The sequence below is a fragment of the Narcine bancroftii genome, chromosome 11 (genome assembly GCF_036971445.1).
Source record: "Narcine bancroftii isolate sNarBan1 chromosome 11, sNarBan1.hap1, whole genome shotgun sequence".
NCBI classification, from domain to species: domain Eukaryota; kingdom Metazoa; phylum Chordata; class Chondrichthyes; order Torpediniformes; family Narcinidae; genus Narcine; species Narcine bancroftii.
The window spans coordinates 80,165,796-80,185,750 of record NC_091479.1 but is presented as its reverse complement, the minus strand read 5'-3'; the positions used below and the strand labels follow the sequence as shown (position 1 = coordinate 80,185,750).

Here is a 19,955-nt window from a genome sequence, read left to right as displayed (position 1 = left end):
CTTAACCCACAGGAAAAAAAATCTATGAATCAAATCCAGATCCAGAAAAAACAGATATTTGAAGAACTGTTTGTTTAAATCATACATCCACTTTAATGTCAAAGGGGATGTGGCTTCTCGTGGTTTTCCTTAGCATTTTGGGATTCTCCAAATATCATTCATTTCAAGCAGCAGACAGCAGAAACTTCCACTGATTGAAGGCAGGATTCCCAAAGAATAAATGTGGCAGCTTCAAGTTGGTCTTTCGTAGTAGGTTTGAGGAAACTTAGCTGGGCACACTAACAAGAGCTCCATAATGATAATAACTCTCAGGCTGAACAGAGAATAATGTACTCTTGAAACAAGTCAAAACAATGTATTTACTAGGAATTGTAAGAAATTGTTGCAAAAGTTGGTGGCATATCTAAACTATCATCTGGACTACAAAGAATTTGCCACGAGCTTCCACTGAGACAAGACATCTTTACAGCTCTTCAGGGGTTTCTAGCTTTGCAACATTTGGGCCTTAGAAGGAAGTTACACAAAGTAAAAGAACTAGGTGCAAGCTTACTCAAGATTCATCATGAATATCAACAAAAGTAATCATTATCCCATTACCAAAGAGGGCAACGGTAACAGGCCCAATGGCAGTGACCTCCACCATCATGAAATGCTTTAGCGCCAGATGACAGAGTACATCAAAACGCACCTTCTAGAGACACTGAACCCATTTCAGTTTTCCTACAGATTGAATCATTCCACTATAGTCTTGTCCCTCCATTCTGTCCTGTCCCACCTAGAGGTCAATCCCTCATATTCACTGACGGCATTTAATATGATTGTATCCCAAGGCTCGTGGAGAAGCTGTCCTCCCTGAGACTCCACATCCTTCTCTGTAAATGGATACTTGACTTCCTAATGGAAAGATCACAGTCTGTCTGGGTTGTCAGCAGAATGTTAAGCACCATCACGCTGAGCACTGGTGCACCTCAGGGCTGTGTGCTCAGCTTGCTCCTGTTCACGCTACTGACCCACAACTGCATCACCAGATCCAGCTCCAACAGTGTCATCAAGTTTGCAGGAGACACAACAATAGTTGGCCTCATCAGCAACAATGACAAGGCGCACTACAGAGAAGAGGTGGAAAATCTTATGGAATGGTACAAGAATAACAACCCGAGTCTCAACGTGGGCAAGACGAAGAAGATGATTGTAGAGCTCAGGAGGACCAGGGTCTACTGCCCTCCACTATACATTAATAGTTCGGAGGTACAGAGAGTAGAGAGCACCAAGTTCCCCAGAGTCCACTTAAGAAGTGACCTATCCTGGACACAAAGCATCTCCTCACTTGTCAGGAATGTGCAACAATGAGGGCCACTATCCTGTAAACTTTCGACAGAAGCTCTAATGACAGTTCCCTGACCAGCTGCATTGCATTGTGTATGGTTGCTGTAGAGTATCAGATCGGCAGTCAATCCACAGGACCATAAGAGCATAGAGGTTCTTTGTGGTCTCTCAATCGCGTGATTTACAGGAATCTTGTCTAAAGAAGGCTCGCAAAAATCAGTGAGAACCCCTATCTTTCAGATACTCCTGTCAGGAAAGTGAATTCCAGAGCCACACCTACCAGGCTGAGAAACAGCTTCTTCCCACAGGCAGATAGACTGATGAATTGCTTATACACACCCTCCGCTACTCAACTATTTAACAAAAATAATATCTATTCATATTAATGTTTGTCGACAAGTACTGTAGGTACGTATATATCATATTAATGTTTGTAGACAAGTACTGTAAGTACGTATACATCATATTAATGTTTGTAGACAAGTACTGTAAGTACGTATACATCATATTAATGTTTGTAGACAAGTACTGTAAGTACGTATACATCATATTAATGTTTGTAAACAAGTACTGTAAGTACGTATACATCATATTAATGTTTGTAGACAAGTACTGTAAGTACGTATACATCATATTAATGTTTGTAGACAAGTACTGTGCACACACATATTAATATTTGTAGACAAGTACTGTACATATACACAAATATTACATAAATAGTTTGTCTGTATGTCTGCATGACTGCATGTGTTTGCAGTGTGTTGCATCAAGGACTGGAGAACGCGGCTTCGTTGGGTTGTACTTGTACAATCAGATGATAAATAACTGAACTTGTCAAGCAGAGCCACTCTAAGCAGCAATAAAGTTATTAAAGGTCTGTTCAAGTCCACAAGTTTACCATAACAAAAGATAACTCTCATATGCCAAACTTTACAGAATATCCACAGGAAACTGGTTTTAACAAAAAAAACCATTAAAATGGCACAATCAATGCCAGTACAAATTTATAAAATAAAAAAATATGCTTTAGCCAAATAGCTTAATTAGAGTAGCACTTAGAACCAAACAACATTTATAAAGAGCTCTCTTTGGAGAGGAGAACAACCGGCGAAAGTGAATCATGGCCTGAAATAACCAGGAATCATATTAATGAGAAAAACACGTCATCAAAACCATGATCACCAATACAACCATCCTGGCAGACACAAAAGAGGAATTTGACAAGGAAATTTATAAATGACATTAATAAATGTTCAATTTCTACAGCAGATGAACAGCTGGCGAGTCAAGGCTACACCAATACCGATCCCATTTTCATGAGGGCATTCAACCACTTGCATTCAGAGGCCCTGCACGACACAGATGTACTGAGACCTGCACACAAATCACACTTGAGACAGATTATGTTCCATTTTATATTGAATATAGGTATGTTTTAAAGGAGATAAATTGTAGTAGGTTTTTTTTAAGTGTAGGTCACAAACAAATAAAAACATTTCAAAACAGATCTCATTTAAAATGAAAGAGTTTGGCTCAAGCCAGACAGTCCAGGCTCCGAGTGTCTTCGCAAAAACTTTGAAGAATACCTATAAGGACTTCACAAGTAGGTGTTAATTGGACGTGCAGTGGAGTAATGGATTTTTGTTTTGGAAAGCCACAGATGGATTGGGAAGATTAGGTCCAGTGCCACAGTATATCTGAGCGCAGTTTGCTGTTCTAGGAAGGACATGTGGTTTTGCAAGCAGAGAGGGTCAAACAGGTCAGAGAGAGAGAGACAGAGAGAGAGAGAATTCAGTTCTACAGCAGCAGCTGGGACTGGAACACGACAAGCTGGCAAGCTTGTGGAAAAACCCCATTTTGAAGACAGGTTGTGAGTTCTTAATTCAACCTGGTCAAAGCCCTTGTGGTCCATACAAGGAGAGGACCAGCTGCCTAATGTTTCACTTGAAATAAGAGAAACAAAAAGGAACTCTGCGGTGACTGAAAGAAAGAGCTAATCATCTGGAAAACTCTGATGGGGCAAGTTTCTTTGGAAAGACACTGAAGTGGCTGATTAAAAAGAATCAGTTTGTGTTCAGCAAACAACAAATCTCTCTCTGAAAATTGACAAGAACCTTCCAGAGCAGTAATCATTTACCTTTCAAGCACCAAAGCCTGGTGGAATTCATAAATGTTAAATTTTGTGCACAGTATAAGAATTGCCTGATACTGGTGAACTTGGACTGAGAAGTGAGATTCGACTGAATCAAAGAACTTTTCTGAACTTGTACACAAATTACATACACGTGCGCTTAGAATTAGAAGGGGGTTAAATTAATAGTAATAAATTAAAATTTGAACCTGTTTTCTTATTTAAAGATGATTAAAAGCAACCTTTGTTTAAGTAACCATTTGTCTTAGTGAATTTCTATTGCTGCTGGGTTTTGGGGTCTTATGGGCCCATAACGCACTAGAACAGGGGTGTCAAACTCAAATTCACAGAGGGCCAAAATTAAAAACTTGGACTAAGTCGAGGGCCGAACTAAATATTTATTGAAAATTTTCAACAACATCTGCATGTTTTCTCTTCTTTCAACATATGTAATGTTAAACTTTAGGATATAACTTTAGGAGGATAATGTTACAGGTCAGGAGTAGGTAGCTCAAGTTCACCCTTTGCTTGACCCGAGGGAAACATATTTGGTCCCTGTGGAGATGTAGTCAGCATTCACAGGCTGTGTCCATTTTGGCCTGCATCAGGACTCAGCATTTCCTGCTCACTCCTCAGGCTCTAGGCCTCTATTCACCCTCGACCCACCATCCCTCTACCTGACCAGTCCTTTACCCCCTCACTCCACTCGCTCTGCCTCTACCCACCCCATCCTATACACGCCCCTCTTCTGCCTATCCCCTTTACCCGTCTCTCACCCTCTAATCACCCCTCCCCTACTCACCCTGCCCCTCCCCTTTTACCTCTTCCCTATCCACCCCTCCTTCTACTCATCCCTCCCTCTAACTGCCCCTCGCACCACCATAACTTCCCCTGCCCATTACTCCTCACCTACACCCTCTGCCCACCCCTGCTTACCCACCCACTCAGGCCCAGTGTGCTGCCGATCAGCATTTGTGGAACAGCGGGGGCCGTGCGTAGCCTGCCATGTCCGTCGCGCCTACAGGAAATCACAGGTGCTCGCAAATCCGCCGCACCGCTCGACAGGTGGGAGAAATGACTGGTTGTGCGGGGAGCCTTCCAACTGGCTTGCCGGCTGATGACATCAACAGACTTCTCGTGTTACAATTTTGTTTTCCCCGTTCTTAAAAGTTTGCACGGTCAACCTGGAACACTCTTGCTCCCTCCGCGTCCCGTGGATCTGATGCCCGGGTGTTGTTAGGATTCCCAGCAGAAGGTTTGTGGAACTTTACCATTCTGCATTCCTTTTTGAGAATATTCTGGCCATCTTTTAAGGGGGGTGGTTTTAGGGGGGAGGGGATAGTTAGGGGGTGGGGAAGGATGTGCAATGAAGGGGGAGGATGGTGGGGGTGTCATTACCAAAAAACAGCATCGGCTCTCGCTGCAGGGCGGGCCACCTCTAATACATTTTTGAAATGATCTTGCGGGCCAAATATAATTATATTGCGGGCCAAATTTGGCCCGCGGGCCAGAGTTTGACATGTGTGCACTAGAATCAACAATATGAATCAGGTGGCAGACAATGGCCAAAATGAGGTAGTGGAAGATCTACCTGAATAAAATTAAATGTTCATTTTGTTTACAAATTGAAACAACTTTCAACCAAGGGTCAACTTTTGTCATTTATTTCACTTATTTTTAAACCTTCCCAAAACCATTATAATTGAAGTTAAAACCCAGAGTATAATGTCACCTCAGAACAATTTCTATCTGTCCATAATGATTCAGGTATCACACACTCACCTTAGAGTGAGAAAGCATTCTCCCCACCCCCCTCCTGTTTTAATGGTAGTGTTAAATTAGATCATGTAAATGTTTCTCATGTCGCACAGAAGAAACCATTATTCATCTTTGTCACCTTGGAGAATGTGATCTTTAAGAAAGTGCAGATTTGATGTAAACTTTACTTACCATTTGGAATGCAGTTGCTGGTGATGTTATTCTGGGATTCCACTAATGGGGATTGTTCTTCACTTCGCTTTGGCTTCAACCTCCGTGGCTTGCCTTCAAGATTTGGCTGAACCATGAGAAGGTTCTGCCGTTTCCTTCTTTGCTTCTGTTCCAGCAATGCACGCTAAAAAGAGAAAGCTAAAATATTAATTTCAAGCTTGATTTATTAACATTAAGGAGGAAAGTTCAAGCACCAACAATTAGCAAACAGAAACTTGATTACAACTCGAGTGACCGTCTTTGAAGAATGACATACATCTTTCTTAGAATTAAATTTAAAATACAAGGCAAAAAGTGCCCATTGCATCCAAGAAGTCAGTGACATTATTTAAGGTTCAATGTTTCTTTTATTTGATGTAGGCAGGGACTCTTTGGACAAGGTATACAAGGATACTAAGTTTCATTAACTGGATGAACAGTGAGTTCGATCATCAGCAAGGACATGACACTAAGATTGGAGGCATTGTGGATAGCGAGGAAAGCTTTCAAAGATTGCAGAGGGATCTGGACCAACTGGAAAAATGGGCTGCAAAATGGCAGATAGAGTTTAATGCAGACAAGTACAAGGTGCTGCATTTTGGAAGGACAAACCAAGGTAGGACATACACAGTAAATGGTCGGGCACTGAGGAGTGCAGTAGAGCGGCAAGATCTGGGAATACATAATTCCCTGAAAATGGTGTCACAGGTAGAAAGGGTTATAAAGAATTTTTGGCATATTGACCTTCACAAATCAAAGTATTAATCAAAGTATTATACATAGTGGTAACCTCCTCCCAATTTTTAAAGTGGTACTTGCAGAAATTAGCCACAGGGTGGAGCCACTTTATATTTAAAACACAAAAGGTTGAGATTTCCTAAAAAACGGTCTCACAAGTTCATCTCGAACAGCCATGAAGCTCAGGACTTTGGCACAATCGTGTAAATCCTAATATTCTGATAAATGATCATAAATTTCTGATCGATGTTCCAATGGGAGGCTGTGCTCACTTTTGGCCATTTTTTACTAGACCTCAATAAGCTCCTGAAGAGATTTGAGGTTCTCCGTTCTATTCTGGGTGCTCCTCCTCTATTACTTTTGGAATCTTGTGAGTTGATGAAGATAACGCATTTCCCATCCAACTCACCCCACACCCCCTCCCCCCCTTCACCAATGATTCTTTGAGAAAATCCTTTATCACTCCTCCTGGAAATGTCTTGAAGTGACATACATATTGGTTGTTTTGGAAGCCCGATGTCAGGAATGTAAAATTATGTGGTCCACCACAGATGAAAGCAATGAGTCTTGATGCCAAAAATGTTAATGCAGGAGAGAATTCTGGTGTTTGCTTGCTTAGCATGCCCATGGATTTAATGGATTTTGCTGAGAGTGCATTGGTGATGTGACATGCCTCCACGACCACACTCTCAGCACTCTGGATGAATGGGTACAGCTGGGGTTGATCCACGTAATTGATCATCATTATTGAAGTTGCATGGCGTCTCATCCTCCAGTGGAGCAGGATGAAGCCATGTGTGCCTTTGAAGTGTTTAATAATTCCCCAGAAAAAGCTGTTGGGTTTTTGAGGTGTTGCTTGGGTGCAGCCCTGCATCATTATAATGTTATCAATGTTGAATACTGATAGCATCTCTCAATAGCCCCTTTCACATTTGCATCTCACCAAATTGGTCGTTCAGTGTCCTGGGATAAGAATGGGGGTTTGGCCTTTCACACTTGACCTCTCCTAACTGGGCACCGAAAACTTTCACACTTACAAGGAGCCATCCCTGGAGTTGGGACTGTTTTACCTTCTACTGTTGACGTCATGACGCATCGAGTGATGGTGGACCTGTCCTAAATCCTGATCAATGCATTATAATCTTATATTTGAAAATTAATCAAGCTTAATTATAACATAATTAAGCTTTATGTACAGCACAGTGTGAGCCCTTCAGCCCATTGTTGTTGTGCCGACCTATATAAACTTTTATAAGAGTCCACAGGAAATTGCTATCAATAAACAGGGTGGGAAAGTTGGTAGCACTTAATTTATATGGTGTGGGAAAGTTTGTAGCGCTATAGCACACTATTTGTATAGCGTGGGAAAGCTGGTAGCTCTATCGCACACAATTTATAAAGACCATGGGAAAAAGCAATGGTGGACTTGCCCTCCCAGAAATTCATGCAGCAGAAAAAGGCCTGTATACCTGGCTGCATGCATGGAGCATTCATGGAGGGATTTCTCTGCCACATGGCATTCTGAAAGTCAGGTCCGTCATTGCTTTTTCCCCATGGTCTTTATAAATTGTGTGCTATAGTGCTACCAACTTTCCCACTCTGATTAAAAATTGTCTCCTTTGCTATTTATTTCCCCACTCTGACTTTCCCATAGCAAAGTTTATACCTTCATTTTAATCTTTTCTTCCTTCAAGTTCCTGCACTCACACAGGGTCATTTCAATCCCACGATGCAATTCCCCATTTCACACTTGCCTGATTACAGTGGCATTGACCTAATTTTGCTTTTCACACTAGACACTTTAAAGGCCAATTGGCAGTTAATTCCTGGGATCACTTGCAAGTGTGAAAGGGGCTTAAGAAGGTTAATTATGCCAACATAGGGAAGCTACACCCAAAGCCCAAGGCTTAATCATGATTCAGTATGTGCCTTTTTCTTCTCCCATTTAAAGTTTACTCTCCCTTCCCTTGATCATTACTTCAAGCTTGCACCCCATTCAAAATCTTGGCCAAATCATTTGATTTGGATCTTGCACATCTGCAGTCTTCAGGTGTAGAAAAATCCTACAGCTCACAATCTTTAAAATCTCATTTTACTCTAAATCAGATCATTTATTCATGATTTTGATTTCCAGATCCAAAAACTCCACAACAGAAAAAAAAACAGGACATAGTGACATGCCATCTAATAATTTCATATCTTTCGATAAGATCATCTTTTTTCTGAATTTCCACAAGTCTACTTGTCTCACCATTAATGAAATCTTCACATTCCTTGGAATCGAATCAAATTTGTTACCCTTTGCTCCACCTTAAGGCAAGTACATCTTTGAGGAAGGAGACCAAAATTGTAGACAAATGGCTAAATATAAACTCAACAAAACCAACTCACCTTGGATCTCATATGATCTAAGATTCCAGAATAACCTGCTATATGGGACCTTGGTCACCCTGATGTCATCAATCCTCTTGTTCACCTTTCATAAACTTAGGTTTACCTCCCCATTTGTATTTCAGTCCTTGCCTACCCAAATGTTCGCAGATTCTGTCCCTCAGAATCCCTCCAGAGACTTCCCTACTCCTGTGTCAGGATCTCTGGTCTGCAGCTTCTGGACTTCTTGTTGCCACTCTTAAATAACAGGGCAAAATTAGCAACCCTCTAGTCTTCCTGCACTTTACTCAAAATATCTCTGCAACAGTCTGTGAAATTTCTTCCCCAGCTGGCGATCAAGTCACATGGTGTGCTTTCCTTCATTTGTCAGGGTGATGAGCACAAGATTAAGGCAGTCATATTGCAACTTTACAAGAAACTTTCGTTAGGCCGTTATTAAGAGCACTGTGTTCAAGTCTGGTTGCCCCAGTACTGGAGGATGTGTAGGCTTTGGAAAGGGTTCAAGGGAAAGGAAGCTGCCTCAATAACTGGTCTGGACGATGGGGAGAGGTTGAGCAAATTTGGGTTATGTTGTCTGGAGTGTCAAAGGCTGAGTGGAAACATGATGGAACTTGATAAAATTATAAGGTTAGAGAGCCAAAATTTATTTTCCAAGGAAAACATGCCATATACTAGAGGACATGAGTTTAGCATGAAGATGGAAGCAAGTTTTTTTTTTAAAAAAACAAAGAGTGGTGTGTGGTCTGGAATAGGTATAATAGGTATAAAGAGTAATGTTGGTGTTTGATAATTCTCTATAGACCCTTGAATTGCAAGGAACAGAGGGATATGTATCATATGCAAGCAGAAGTTTTGTTTAATTTGGGCATCAGGCTGCACTGCAATGTCCTATGTGCCATGTTCCTCAAGGTCCAAGGATGTGCTTGATCAGGCTTTGGGGATTTGCCTGCCTTAATGTGCTCCAGGGCCACCACACTTCTTCCCTGAGACTTTATGCATGGTCCAGGACATCATTACTCCTTTGGTTTAATTCTTTAGCTTCCATGATATTCCTCACAGTAAAAGACTGATGAGAAATATTTAAAATCTTATCCATCACCTGTAGCTCCACATAACTGCCATGTTGACCTTTAACATGGCTGCTTTTCCTCTTATCCACTCTTTACATTTAATATGCATGTAGAATATCTTGAGATTTTCCTTTATCCTGCCTGCCAGATCCATCTCATGTCCTCTTTTTGCCCTTCTGATTTCCCTCTGAAGTGTACTTCAACACTTTTTAGACTCACCAAGTGATTTAATAGGTCTGGACTGGCAAATCCCTCCTTTGTTTTCCTGAGAAGAGCCTCAACATCCCTCACCAACTCAGTCTAACTTCCCAGCCTTGCCCCTGCCCCCCCCCCCCCCTTAACAGGGGCATGCTGTGTCTGAATTCTGCCGAGTCACTTTTGGAAGCCATTCCCTTACCTACGAACATTATCTCTCAATCAATCTCTAAAAAATTCTGGCCTAATACCTCTGAAACAGGCCTTGTCCCAACTTACACCTTGTAAACCAGTTTGTCTTTCCTCACAAAGATTTTAAAACAAAGAGCTATGGTCACCATCCTAAAATATTCCCCCAATGACACTTCAGTCACTTGCTTTATCTTGAACCCAAGATGAGATTCACTGATGCACCCCCTCAATGTATTGATTTAGGAAGATTTCATGGACACAAATGTCATCCCATTCAAGCTCCAGGCACTTGGAGTGACCCAGCCAATATCAAGAAAGTTAAAATTGGCCAACTTGCAATTTCCCCACACAACTGTTCTTCCAATTCCCTGTTGACTATTGGGGTCTAGAATGCAGTCCCATCAAAGTGATCAATCCCTTATTTCTACATTCTATCTACATAAATCCATTCCCAAGGATCAATGGATATCAAGCCAATTTCAATTCCATTACAAATAAAATGTTCCCATCAAAATATTTAGCAAGTCAATAATCAGACTCAGCATTGAACTCCATTGGTTTAATGTTTTAAAAATATTAAACAATATTGACAATATTAAGGATAATGACATCCTGCAATATCATTGCTCCAGCTCTTGTATTTTGATAACGCTAGTATTAAAATATGTATATAAATGAAAACCATACAAAAGTAATACTTTGAAAACATTAAAACCCATTTCCAATGTAAAAATATAAAATGAGCGTCATGAAAACTGAGGACCAGGCCAGTGGGTAATGTCCCACCAATGTGAGGGTAAGCAGGGCAAACGAGGTGAAGCAGGGATAGATTGACAAGCATCCTAACGGACCTGGCAACTTGGGGCACACGCGGCTCTCAAAGGCAATGCGAAAGGCCAGCAGAACGGAAAGGGTGAACCTGTTAAATTAGACACAGTCAGAGCTTGTGACTGGAAAAATAGCCGCCCAGCCTCCTGTGGACGTGAAAATGGTTTGGGGCCCGCGGCCTGCACGGAGTGAAACAATACAGACAGGATCGGACAGAACTCGAGGAAACGAATGGAAGTCCGGGCAATGTGAAGAAGATGGATTGAAGTGAACAGCAAGCGCACCAGGTCAGATGAAGCAGGAACACGATGACGCCCATGAAGAGAGGCTGCAGCGTATTAGTAAAGCAACGGGACCAGAACAACTTGACGCGCCTGCGGACACAAAGGGGGGCCGCTCTCACAGACGGAAAGAAAATGGTGGCCTGGAGTCTAAGCGGCTCTGCTCACCATACGGATGGAGAGATTGATGAGGAAACGGAGGACCGGGCAATGTAAAGCTGTATTGAGCAAACAGTCAGGGCACCAAGCTGGAAGAACAGGAGACTGCAGCGTGGAGCGCAAGCTGGCCCGAAGAGGGCAGAGTATTAAGGAAGTAGACCAAAGAGGGTGAAGGCTACATGTCGCGCATGCGGTCATCAAAGGAAAGGGCCGTGCAAGTGGACCTGGATGGAACCTGGCAATTTGGAGCATCAGCCGCCTTGAAAGACAGAAGGCAATATGAAGCACAAGCGGACCTGAAATGGTGATGGCTCCACGGACGGTTTAGGGAAACCCAGTGAAATTACAGACTCAGTCAGAGCTTTGGAGTGAACGAACCGAGAAACGGGCGACTGTAAAGAGCTGCCAGGCGAAGAAGGGAGAGTAGAGAGCGCAGAGCTCCAGCAGAGCAACTTGGCATGCATGTGGACCAAAGTGGGAGAGGACAGCTTGTCGCGCAAGCAGACTTCATAGGAATATGGCAGCATATTACTGAAGGCTGGGGACTTCTTGGGGTGCAAGTGGACCTTAAAGGGAGAAGACATCTTGCATTGCAAGTGGACCTGAAAGAATGGTGCTCCGAGAACCATGGACAGTGAACGAGGTCAGTCAGAGAAAACTAACGGAAGAAAGCGCAGCTGTATAAGACTGACAGTTGAAGCAAGGCGAGTAGGAAGTGGACCGGGCATTGTGAAGTTATATTCAATGAAGAGTCAGAACACCAGGTAGGATTAGGCAGGAAAACGTTGATGCCCACAAAGGGAGATAGCAGCTTTGGCTGCATTATTCTTGTGCTGCTTTAGTTTTATTATATTTAGCCATTGCATGCATTAATTTTTAGTCATTCACTTTTTGTGGGGTGAAATATACCTACTTGCAAGTATTTGCTACTAAAAGTATTAAACAGTTCCACTGTTACTTTAAAACCAGAGTGACAATTTTTGTAACCTATGTCATCATAAAGTTGTCATCTAAATTATTCCCCTCTTTATCTGCTTTTCAATTACACAGTATAATAAACCCACAACACTTCCTTGCAGCAGCAGATGTTACTGGCATAAAAACATTTGGGTTGCCAGCTCTTGAGAAGCTCCCCTCTTCTATATAGTATTGTTTTTAATATTTGTTCTGAAAATTGTTGGTAGTGTAGAGAAATAATCAGATGCTTCATTACATTTCAACTCACTTGGTCTTTTTTTTGTCGAAAGGGTAAATTTTAATATCACTTAATTTTATTGTTTTAATTATATTTAGTGGCAAGAACATTTTTACTTATCTTTTCAATTACTTCAAAGTTGCATCATCTTCTACCCTATAACACATCAGCAAAAGCAACATCAACAGGAATCAAAACACCTGATATAATAATTACACCAACAAATAGCTGGTAAGAGAGGCCAAACATTTCAGTATTGATAACAAGTCAGAAAATGCCCATTCAGCGTTCAAAGCTATTATACCTGTTTCTCCAGCTTCTGCTGTCGAATATTAATATTTTCATCTTCAAAGACTCTGAGAAAGCAAGAAGACAATTAATCATTGATCACATCGAGATTTAATATACAAATATCTGTAACCTTCAGTTAAGGTCATCTGAAGAGAGCAGAACAAGCTCAGCATCCTCACTTTTGGTAGCAATTAGAGCAACTCAATCAAAGTGAATTCATCCTGCCAGTTCTGGCTAAGTAACAAATGTACTCCTTTCTGACTTCCACCAGATGTTGTTCCAACCACTTCCAAAGCTGATAAGCAAAACAATTACTGACAGGGCTTGAAATGTTATTAAATTGCTGTGTTTTATACTAGGTAAAGAGAAAGCAACTTACAAAATGTGCCATGCTTCCCCACATCCATGGCCGTGATGTTTAAAAACATTTATAGAATTTTTTTTTTAATTTAGACATAAAGCATGGTAACAGGCTATTTCAGCCCATGAGTCTGTGCTGCCAAATTTACACCCAATTAAGCTACACCCCCGGTACATTTTGTACAGTAGGAAGAAACCAGAGCACCAGACATCAGGAGAACGTACAAACTGTTTACAGTCAGCGTGGGATTCAAACCATGGTCCCAATAGCTAGCGCTTTAACAGCATTGTGGCAACACCATGGTCCCAATAGCTGGCGCTTTAACAGCATTGCGGCAACACTATGCCAACCAAGCAGTCTTACACTGGCAAGGCTGGCATTAATTGCTGATCCCAAATTCCTCTTGTGAAGTTGATAGCAATCAGTTTTCTTGAACTGATTCCACCAGATTGAAAAAATCCACAAATGCTAGAGAAACTCAGCAGGTCAAAGTGCCTTTCTCCAACATTTGTGTGTGTGTTTTTTTTCCACTTAACCACGGTGTCAACAGTATCCTGTGTTTTACCCCATCTGTCTGATTAGAGTACACGTCATGCAGTTGCGTAGAGAATAACTGGATTTAGGCCTAGAGACATCAATACATGTCCAAGTGCAAAAAAAAATCAGAGTGAAGGGGGCACGACCTGGGTGGTGTGGGTCTTTGAGGATAGAGGTTGCTTTTTTAAAAGATACCACCTCATGTAGACGTCCTCGATGGAGTGGTGTCTGGTACCTGTGATGTTGCAGGCAGAGTAACAACCCTCTGGAGTTTATTCTTGTCTTGAGAGTTGGCACTTCCATATCAGGCAGTGATGCAACCAGCTAGAATGATCTCCACAGTACAATTTTGAAGTTTACGAGTCTTCAGTGACATACTGAACCTCCTCGGACACTTCACAAAGTATAGGCACTGGCAAAACTTTGTGATTGCATCAACGTGAGGCTCCAGGACAGATCCTTGGAGATGTTGACACAAGAATTTGAAGTTCCTGACCCAATCCACTACTGAGAGCCCTCTGAAGTCCACAATCATCTCCTTGGTTTTGTTGTCGTTGAGCGCAAGGTTGTTACACCATTCAACGAGCTGATCTATCTCCCTCCTTTTTGCCATTTGTGATTCTGCCGACAACTGTCATATCATCGGCAAACTTGAAGATGGCATTGGAATTGTGCCTGGCCAAACAGTAGAGCAGTGAGTTAAGCACACATCCTTGTGATATGCTTGTGTTGATGATCAGTGAAGAGGAGACATTGTTTCCAATTCGTACTGACTGTGGTCTTCTAATGGGAAATCCAAGGATCCAATTGCAAAGTGGGGTACAGAGGCCTAGAGTTTGTATCTTCTTGACTAGCACTAAGTGAATAATGGTATTGAAGGCCAAGCTATAGTCTGAAGAGCAGCTGTACGTATGAAATGCTGTTTACAAGCTGATCCAGAGCTGAGTGGAGAGCTCGAGATATTGCATCTGCCGAGGAGCGATTGCGTTGATAGTGGTCCCAGATCTTTACTTAGGTACGTGTTAATTCTGGCCATGACCAGCCTCTCAAAGCATTTCATCACAATAGAAGTTAGTACCACTGGGTGGTAGGCATTGAGGCAGCCCACACTACTCTTCTTGGGTACTGGGATGATTGATGCCCTTTTGAAGCTGGTGGGAACGTCTGACTGCTACAGTGAGAGGTTGGAAATGTCCATGAACACTCCTGCTAGTTGGTGGCACAGATTTTCAGTACACTGCCAAATACGCCATCAGGGCCTGACACCTTGTGAGGGTTCACCCTCTCAAATGATGTTCTAATGTTGCCCTCAGAAATAGATATTACAGGGCCCTCAGCCTTTTCATGGATTCTGGAAGACCTTGTTTGGTTCTTCTTCTCAAAGCAGGCATAGAAGGTGTTCACCTCATTGTGTAGTAAAGCATCACAGCCATCTATAGTGTTCACATTCGTTTTGTAGGCTGTAATGACCTGCACTCCCTGCCATAGCTGGAATTCCTCTGGAATTGCCACTTTGCTTTAGAGATTGCCTTCCACAGGTCATATCCAGATTTCCAGTAAAGATCTCAATCCCCAGCCTCGAATGCCCTTGTTTTCACCCTCAGCAAGTTGCGAATTCTCTGATTAAGCCAGGGCTTCTGGTTGGGAACCACCCAGTATTTGCGTGTGGGTATTTACTCATCCACACAGATCTTGATGAAGTCAGTGACACCTGTTGCATATTCAAGTCTATGGATGAGTTCTTGAATATATTCCAGTCCACCGATTCAAAGCAGTCCTAGAGATGCATCTCCACCTCCTTCAGTTTCTGCTTATACGCCGGGAGTAGAAGGACAGCAGGTGATCAGACTTGCCGAAGTGCAGTCGTGGCATTGTTACGAGTCCAGAGGACCCCAAAACCCAGCAGCGATAGATATTCGTCAAGACAAATGGTTACTTGTCAGTTTTCAGAGAGAGATTTGTTATATGATGGACACTCAGCCACTTCAGTGTCTTGCTGACAAAACGTGCCCCCTCATGGTTCTCCAGATGATAACCTCTTTCTTTCAGGTCACCACTGATTGCCTTTTTGTTTTTCTTATTCCAAATGAAACATTAGACAGCTAGTCCTCTCCTCTTGCATGAACCACAAGGGCTTTGACCAGGATGAACTAAGCACTTACAACCAGTCTTCCACATGGGGTTTTCCACAAGCTTGCCAGCTTGTCCTGTTCCAGTTGGTGTTGCTGGCTGTATCACTGTAGAAGTGATCTGTGTGTCTCTCTCTCTCTCTGAGTGAAAACCCGTTCGACTCTCTTTGCTTGCAAAACCACATGACTCTCTTAGAACAGCTCCAATCTGCAGCTCCAACAAGACCTTTCATCTGTTGCCTTTTTATAAACAACAATCCATTAGTGAAGTCTCTTGGGCACTCTCCAAAGCTCTTGCAAAGACTGTTGGCCCCGAAATGTCTAGCATGGGGCAGAGCTCCAGTATTTTAAATAAGATCTGTTTTAAAATGTTTGTATGTGACCTACTCTAACAAACCTTTCCTAATTTATCTCCCAGAAAAATATCTATATACTCTGTCACAGTATGGGTCGGAATGCGTTTTTCATGGTGGTGTAGCAGTGGTTGAGTGTGTTGGTTCCCCTGGTCTCGCATGTGACGTGTTGGTGGTAGTTTGTTGGAAACTAAGTCTCCCACAATGATCAGGAAGGCATCCGGATGTGTTGTCTCATGGCTGTTTATCACTGTGCTCAGTCCCTCCAGAGCCAGCCCTGGTAACACCAAGCCAAGCAAGGATATATTTGGGGAGGGCATGATCAAATTTTGTTCATCCTTCAACTCCTTGAAGATGCTTAATCACACAAGTTCAGTAAACAGCATAAATATTATTGAGCCTGTTTGATTATAACTACTAATACTAGTCTTCATTTCCAGTTTGAAGTTGGCCAGATTGGCAGAATTTCTCACTAAATGTCACACCAACTTCCTTTCCATTTATCTGCTGAACTAGATCTCTGGTAAATCTTCTAGCCTGCACTTCACCGAGAAGCCTTTCAAACTCCAGATTCAATCAAACTTTTGACTGTGACCACTGGGAAGGAAGATGGACTATTTTTTAGAACTGTGAAGGGGTGGGGTACAGTAATTTAATGAAATGCTGTAACTAAACATGGTTCTCACATTGAGGTGAAGGGAAAGTTAAGCGGAATATTGATGTTCAAAACAAAAGGAGGCAAGGTTAATTTAAAAAAATACACCCTTTCTCCCAAGTGATTGATAGAATACCTGGACCTGTCAATATTTGATGTGAATGTGAAGAATGCTGCCAAGATCACCAAGTGTTCCCTGTTAATTACCACAGAAGACCGAGCATTACAAATTAGCACATGCAGGGACCAATCACCTGCACTGTCCCATGTGATGATCAATGAACAGTGCAGAATTTGCCAGAGGTGCACAGCAAAGCACATACTAGGTAATCCAACACAATGCAGCAGACAGGTATGATTTTTAGATTGCAGGCATTTAATGGCACAAATCAAGGAATTTTGCTGCTAAACGGGCAGTCTAAAAAATGTGCAGGAATTTTGAGTCAACTCCTGCAGCGCGATTTAAGACCCCTATAACTTTTTGGAGGAAGACTGCAGTGTAAATCTCACTGGAAAAATTCAGTGACGGTCATCCACTCTACTGCACATCCAACCACCAGAACTGTTGCACTCAAATACTTAGTCTAAAAAGGAGCCCAGTGTGAACGACCACATGAGCAGTAATGTTAATTTTTTGAGTGGTTTTCCTGACATGGCAGTCTAAAAAAACATTAGTGAGAATGTTACAAGGAAAAATGTTATAGAAACAAAAAGCTAGGGGGGGGTGGCAAGATGGCATAGAGGGAAGATGTAAACTTCCACCTTCCCCCAGATAGACTTATAAATACCCAATTTTAAAACTTGTAAAAGTAGTTCAAAATAGTATTTACAGACTTTGGAATAGTGGAGGATTGAAATGGATACAAACGTGAAGAAATCAAAAGCTCAATTGCAAAAGTAATTACCTTATAAAAGTGTTGAAGAATTGAGGCCTACCTACCAAGTTGAAGCCACGGAGTCGTCGATTGGAGTTCCCAAGCCTCAGAGGACTCCTGCTCGGCTAAGTATTACACCGGCGCCAATCGCGCATTCACAAGATGGCGCCGGTTCAGTGACGAGCTCATCCAGCCCTGACCCAGGCACGCGGGCAGATCAGCCAAGTGAAGACAGACTCGTGAGACCGCAGTACTGCCTGGTAGTCCGGGGGCGTACAGTATGGCATTGGAAAACGCACCTGCGCGGTCGGTGACTTTGCCGGGCATGCGCGGTGCTTCACGGCTCCATGAGTTATTGGAAAAGGTGTGGGCTGTGGGGGAGCCTGAAAGACGGAGGGCTGATGAGGTCGGCGCACTGTCGACGAATGTCCAGACCCACAGCCGCACTGGAAGAGGAGTCACTGCATTAGGGGAGGAAGAGAGCTCAACGTTATTGGAATTACACAGGAAGAAATGGGGACTAAGACCAGAGAAGGTATGCCTCAAGGGGAAGTGATGGAACCTGGACTGGATTCTGTGTTTACAATATTGGAAGGGATTGCTCATCAAATGGAAAACATGTCAATGCAGATGTCTACTCAGATAAACTAAGGATTTATGGAAGTGAAAACTAAAATGAATAATATGTGTGAAGAGATTACTTCTATAAAAAATGATATGACTGTAGTTAAAAGTGATGTTAGTAGATGTATAAAAACAGTAGATACTGTACAGGATAATTTTTTAAAAATTGAAGAAGCTTTTTTTGAATGTAAGAATCAGGTAGAGGGTAATAGAGAAAAAATGGAAAAGTGGAGGACTCTTTTGCAGACTGGGGGATTCAGAAGAAGGAATTATTGAAGAAGATTGATTCATTAGAGTATCAAGGTCGAAGAAATAATGTATAAATAGTAGGTCTTCCAGAAGATATGGAAGGTTCAGATCCGGTAAAAAAAAATTTAAGAAATGGATTCCTAAGGTACTGGGCAAGGAATTTTTTCCGGATGGTCTAGAGTTGGATTGAACGCATAGAGCATTGAGGAAAAAAACATTTCCAGGTCAACCACTGAGGGCAGTTCTGATTCATTGTTTGAAATATCAAGATAGAGAAATGGTATTACGAGTTGCAGTGCAGAAGGCACAGCAAAATCAGATTCAAATGATGGTTCAAAATAAGTGTTTTTCTATGCAGATTTGAGTCAAGAAATTATTAGAAGGCATCGAGAATTTAATTCAGCAAAAGAAGTGATGTGGCGAAAGGGTTACAAGTTTGCCTTTCGTTACCCAGCTGTACTTAAAGTTTTTTAATGGAAATTTTCAGTCTCAATGTTTTGAAAATGATCATGATGCATTAATTTTTGCTAATTCGTTGCCAGAATCTGCAAGGAAATGGTCAGTTGTCATTATCGTCGTCTAAAAGGAGGGTGAATGGAAAGGGGAATGGAAAGAATGGGAAACACGAAAATAATGGAAAGAAGGTTGAATTGACGCCAAGTCTTCTTGATATTGAAGACCCGGAACAATCATTGGGATTGGAATCACTGGGTTCAATATGTCTGAATAATTACTTTGTGAAAGTCTGATGGGGGGGGGGGGGGGGGGAGTGGATGACACTGAGACCTGATAGTCGTCTGCCACTAGTGGGTTATACCACACCCAGATTTTTATGGAGTTACTACTTTTTAGTAGTTTACCAAGGGGAAGTTTTTTTTTTGCTTTTGTGGTATTTTTATATAGGGGGGAGGATTTAGCATATTTAAGGAATTAGAAAGGGGAGTAATATCTTATAGTAGAATTTTTACTGAAATGTCCAATTTGAACTTTGCAACTTTTAATGTCAAGGGATTGAATAATCCTATTTAATGGGTATTGGCTTATATTAGAAAATGAAAGTCGATACTGCTTTTTTGCAAGAGACACATTTGACTGAAAAAAGAACATATGAAATTGAAGAGAGATTGGATTGGATGTATTTTCTTCTTCTTTCAATTCCAAGGCGAGAGGTGTAGCGATTTTAATTCATAAAAAAAATTACCATTTGAATTAGAATCCTTTGAAGGTAATGCAGGGAGGGTTTTGAGGTTGAATTGTAACATTTTTGCTGAATCATGCACTTTGTTAAATATCTACACACCTAATGTGGATGATGAAAGACTTATGTCAGAGGTTTTTTTTGTTAAATCAGGCCAAGGAAAATATTTTGGTTGGGGGAGATTTTAACTTTGTTTTAGATCCTTTGTT

At 41.8% G+C, this 19,955-nt stretch overlaps 1 protein-coding gene across 1 annotated transcript in view; it reads right to left on the bottom strand.

The window, feature by feature from the left end:
• Positions 1–19,955, bottom strand: part of LOC138746004 (tubby-related protein 3-like) — an 80,032-nt gene that overhangs the window by 47,986 nt on the left and 12,091 nt on the right. The window contains exons 2-3 of the mRNA XM_069903667.1: positions 12,779–12,830; positions 5,408–5,570 (exon numbers count right to left, since the gene is read on the bottom strand). Of these exons, the coding sequence (XP_069759768.1) occupies positions 5,408–5,570; positions 12,779–12,830 (215 nt within the window). The remainder of the gene's footprint in view (positions 1–5,407; positions 5,571–12,778; positions 12,831–19,955) is intronic.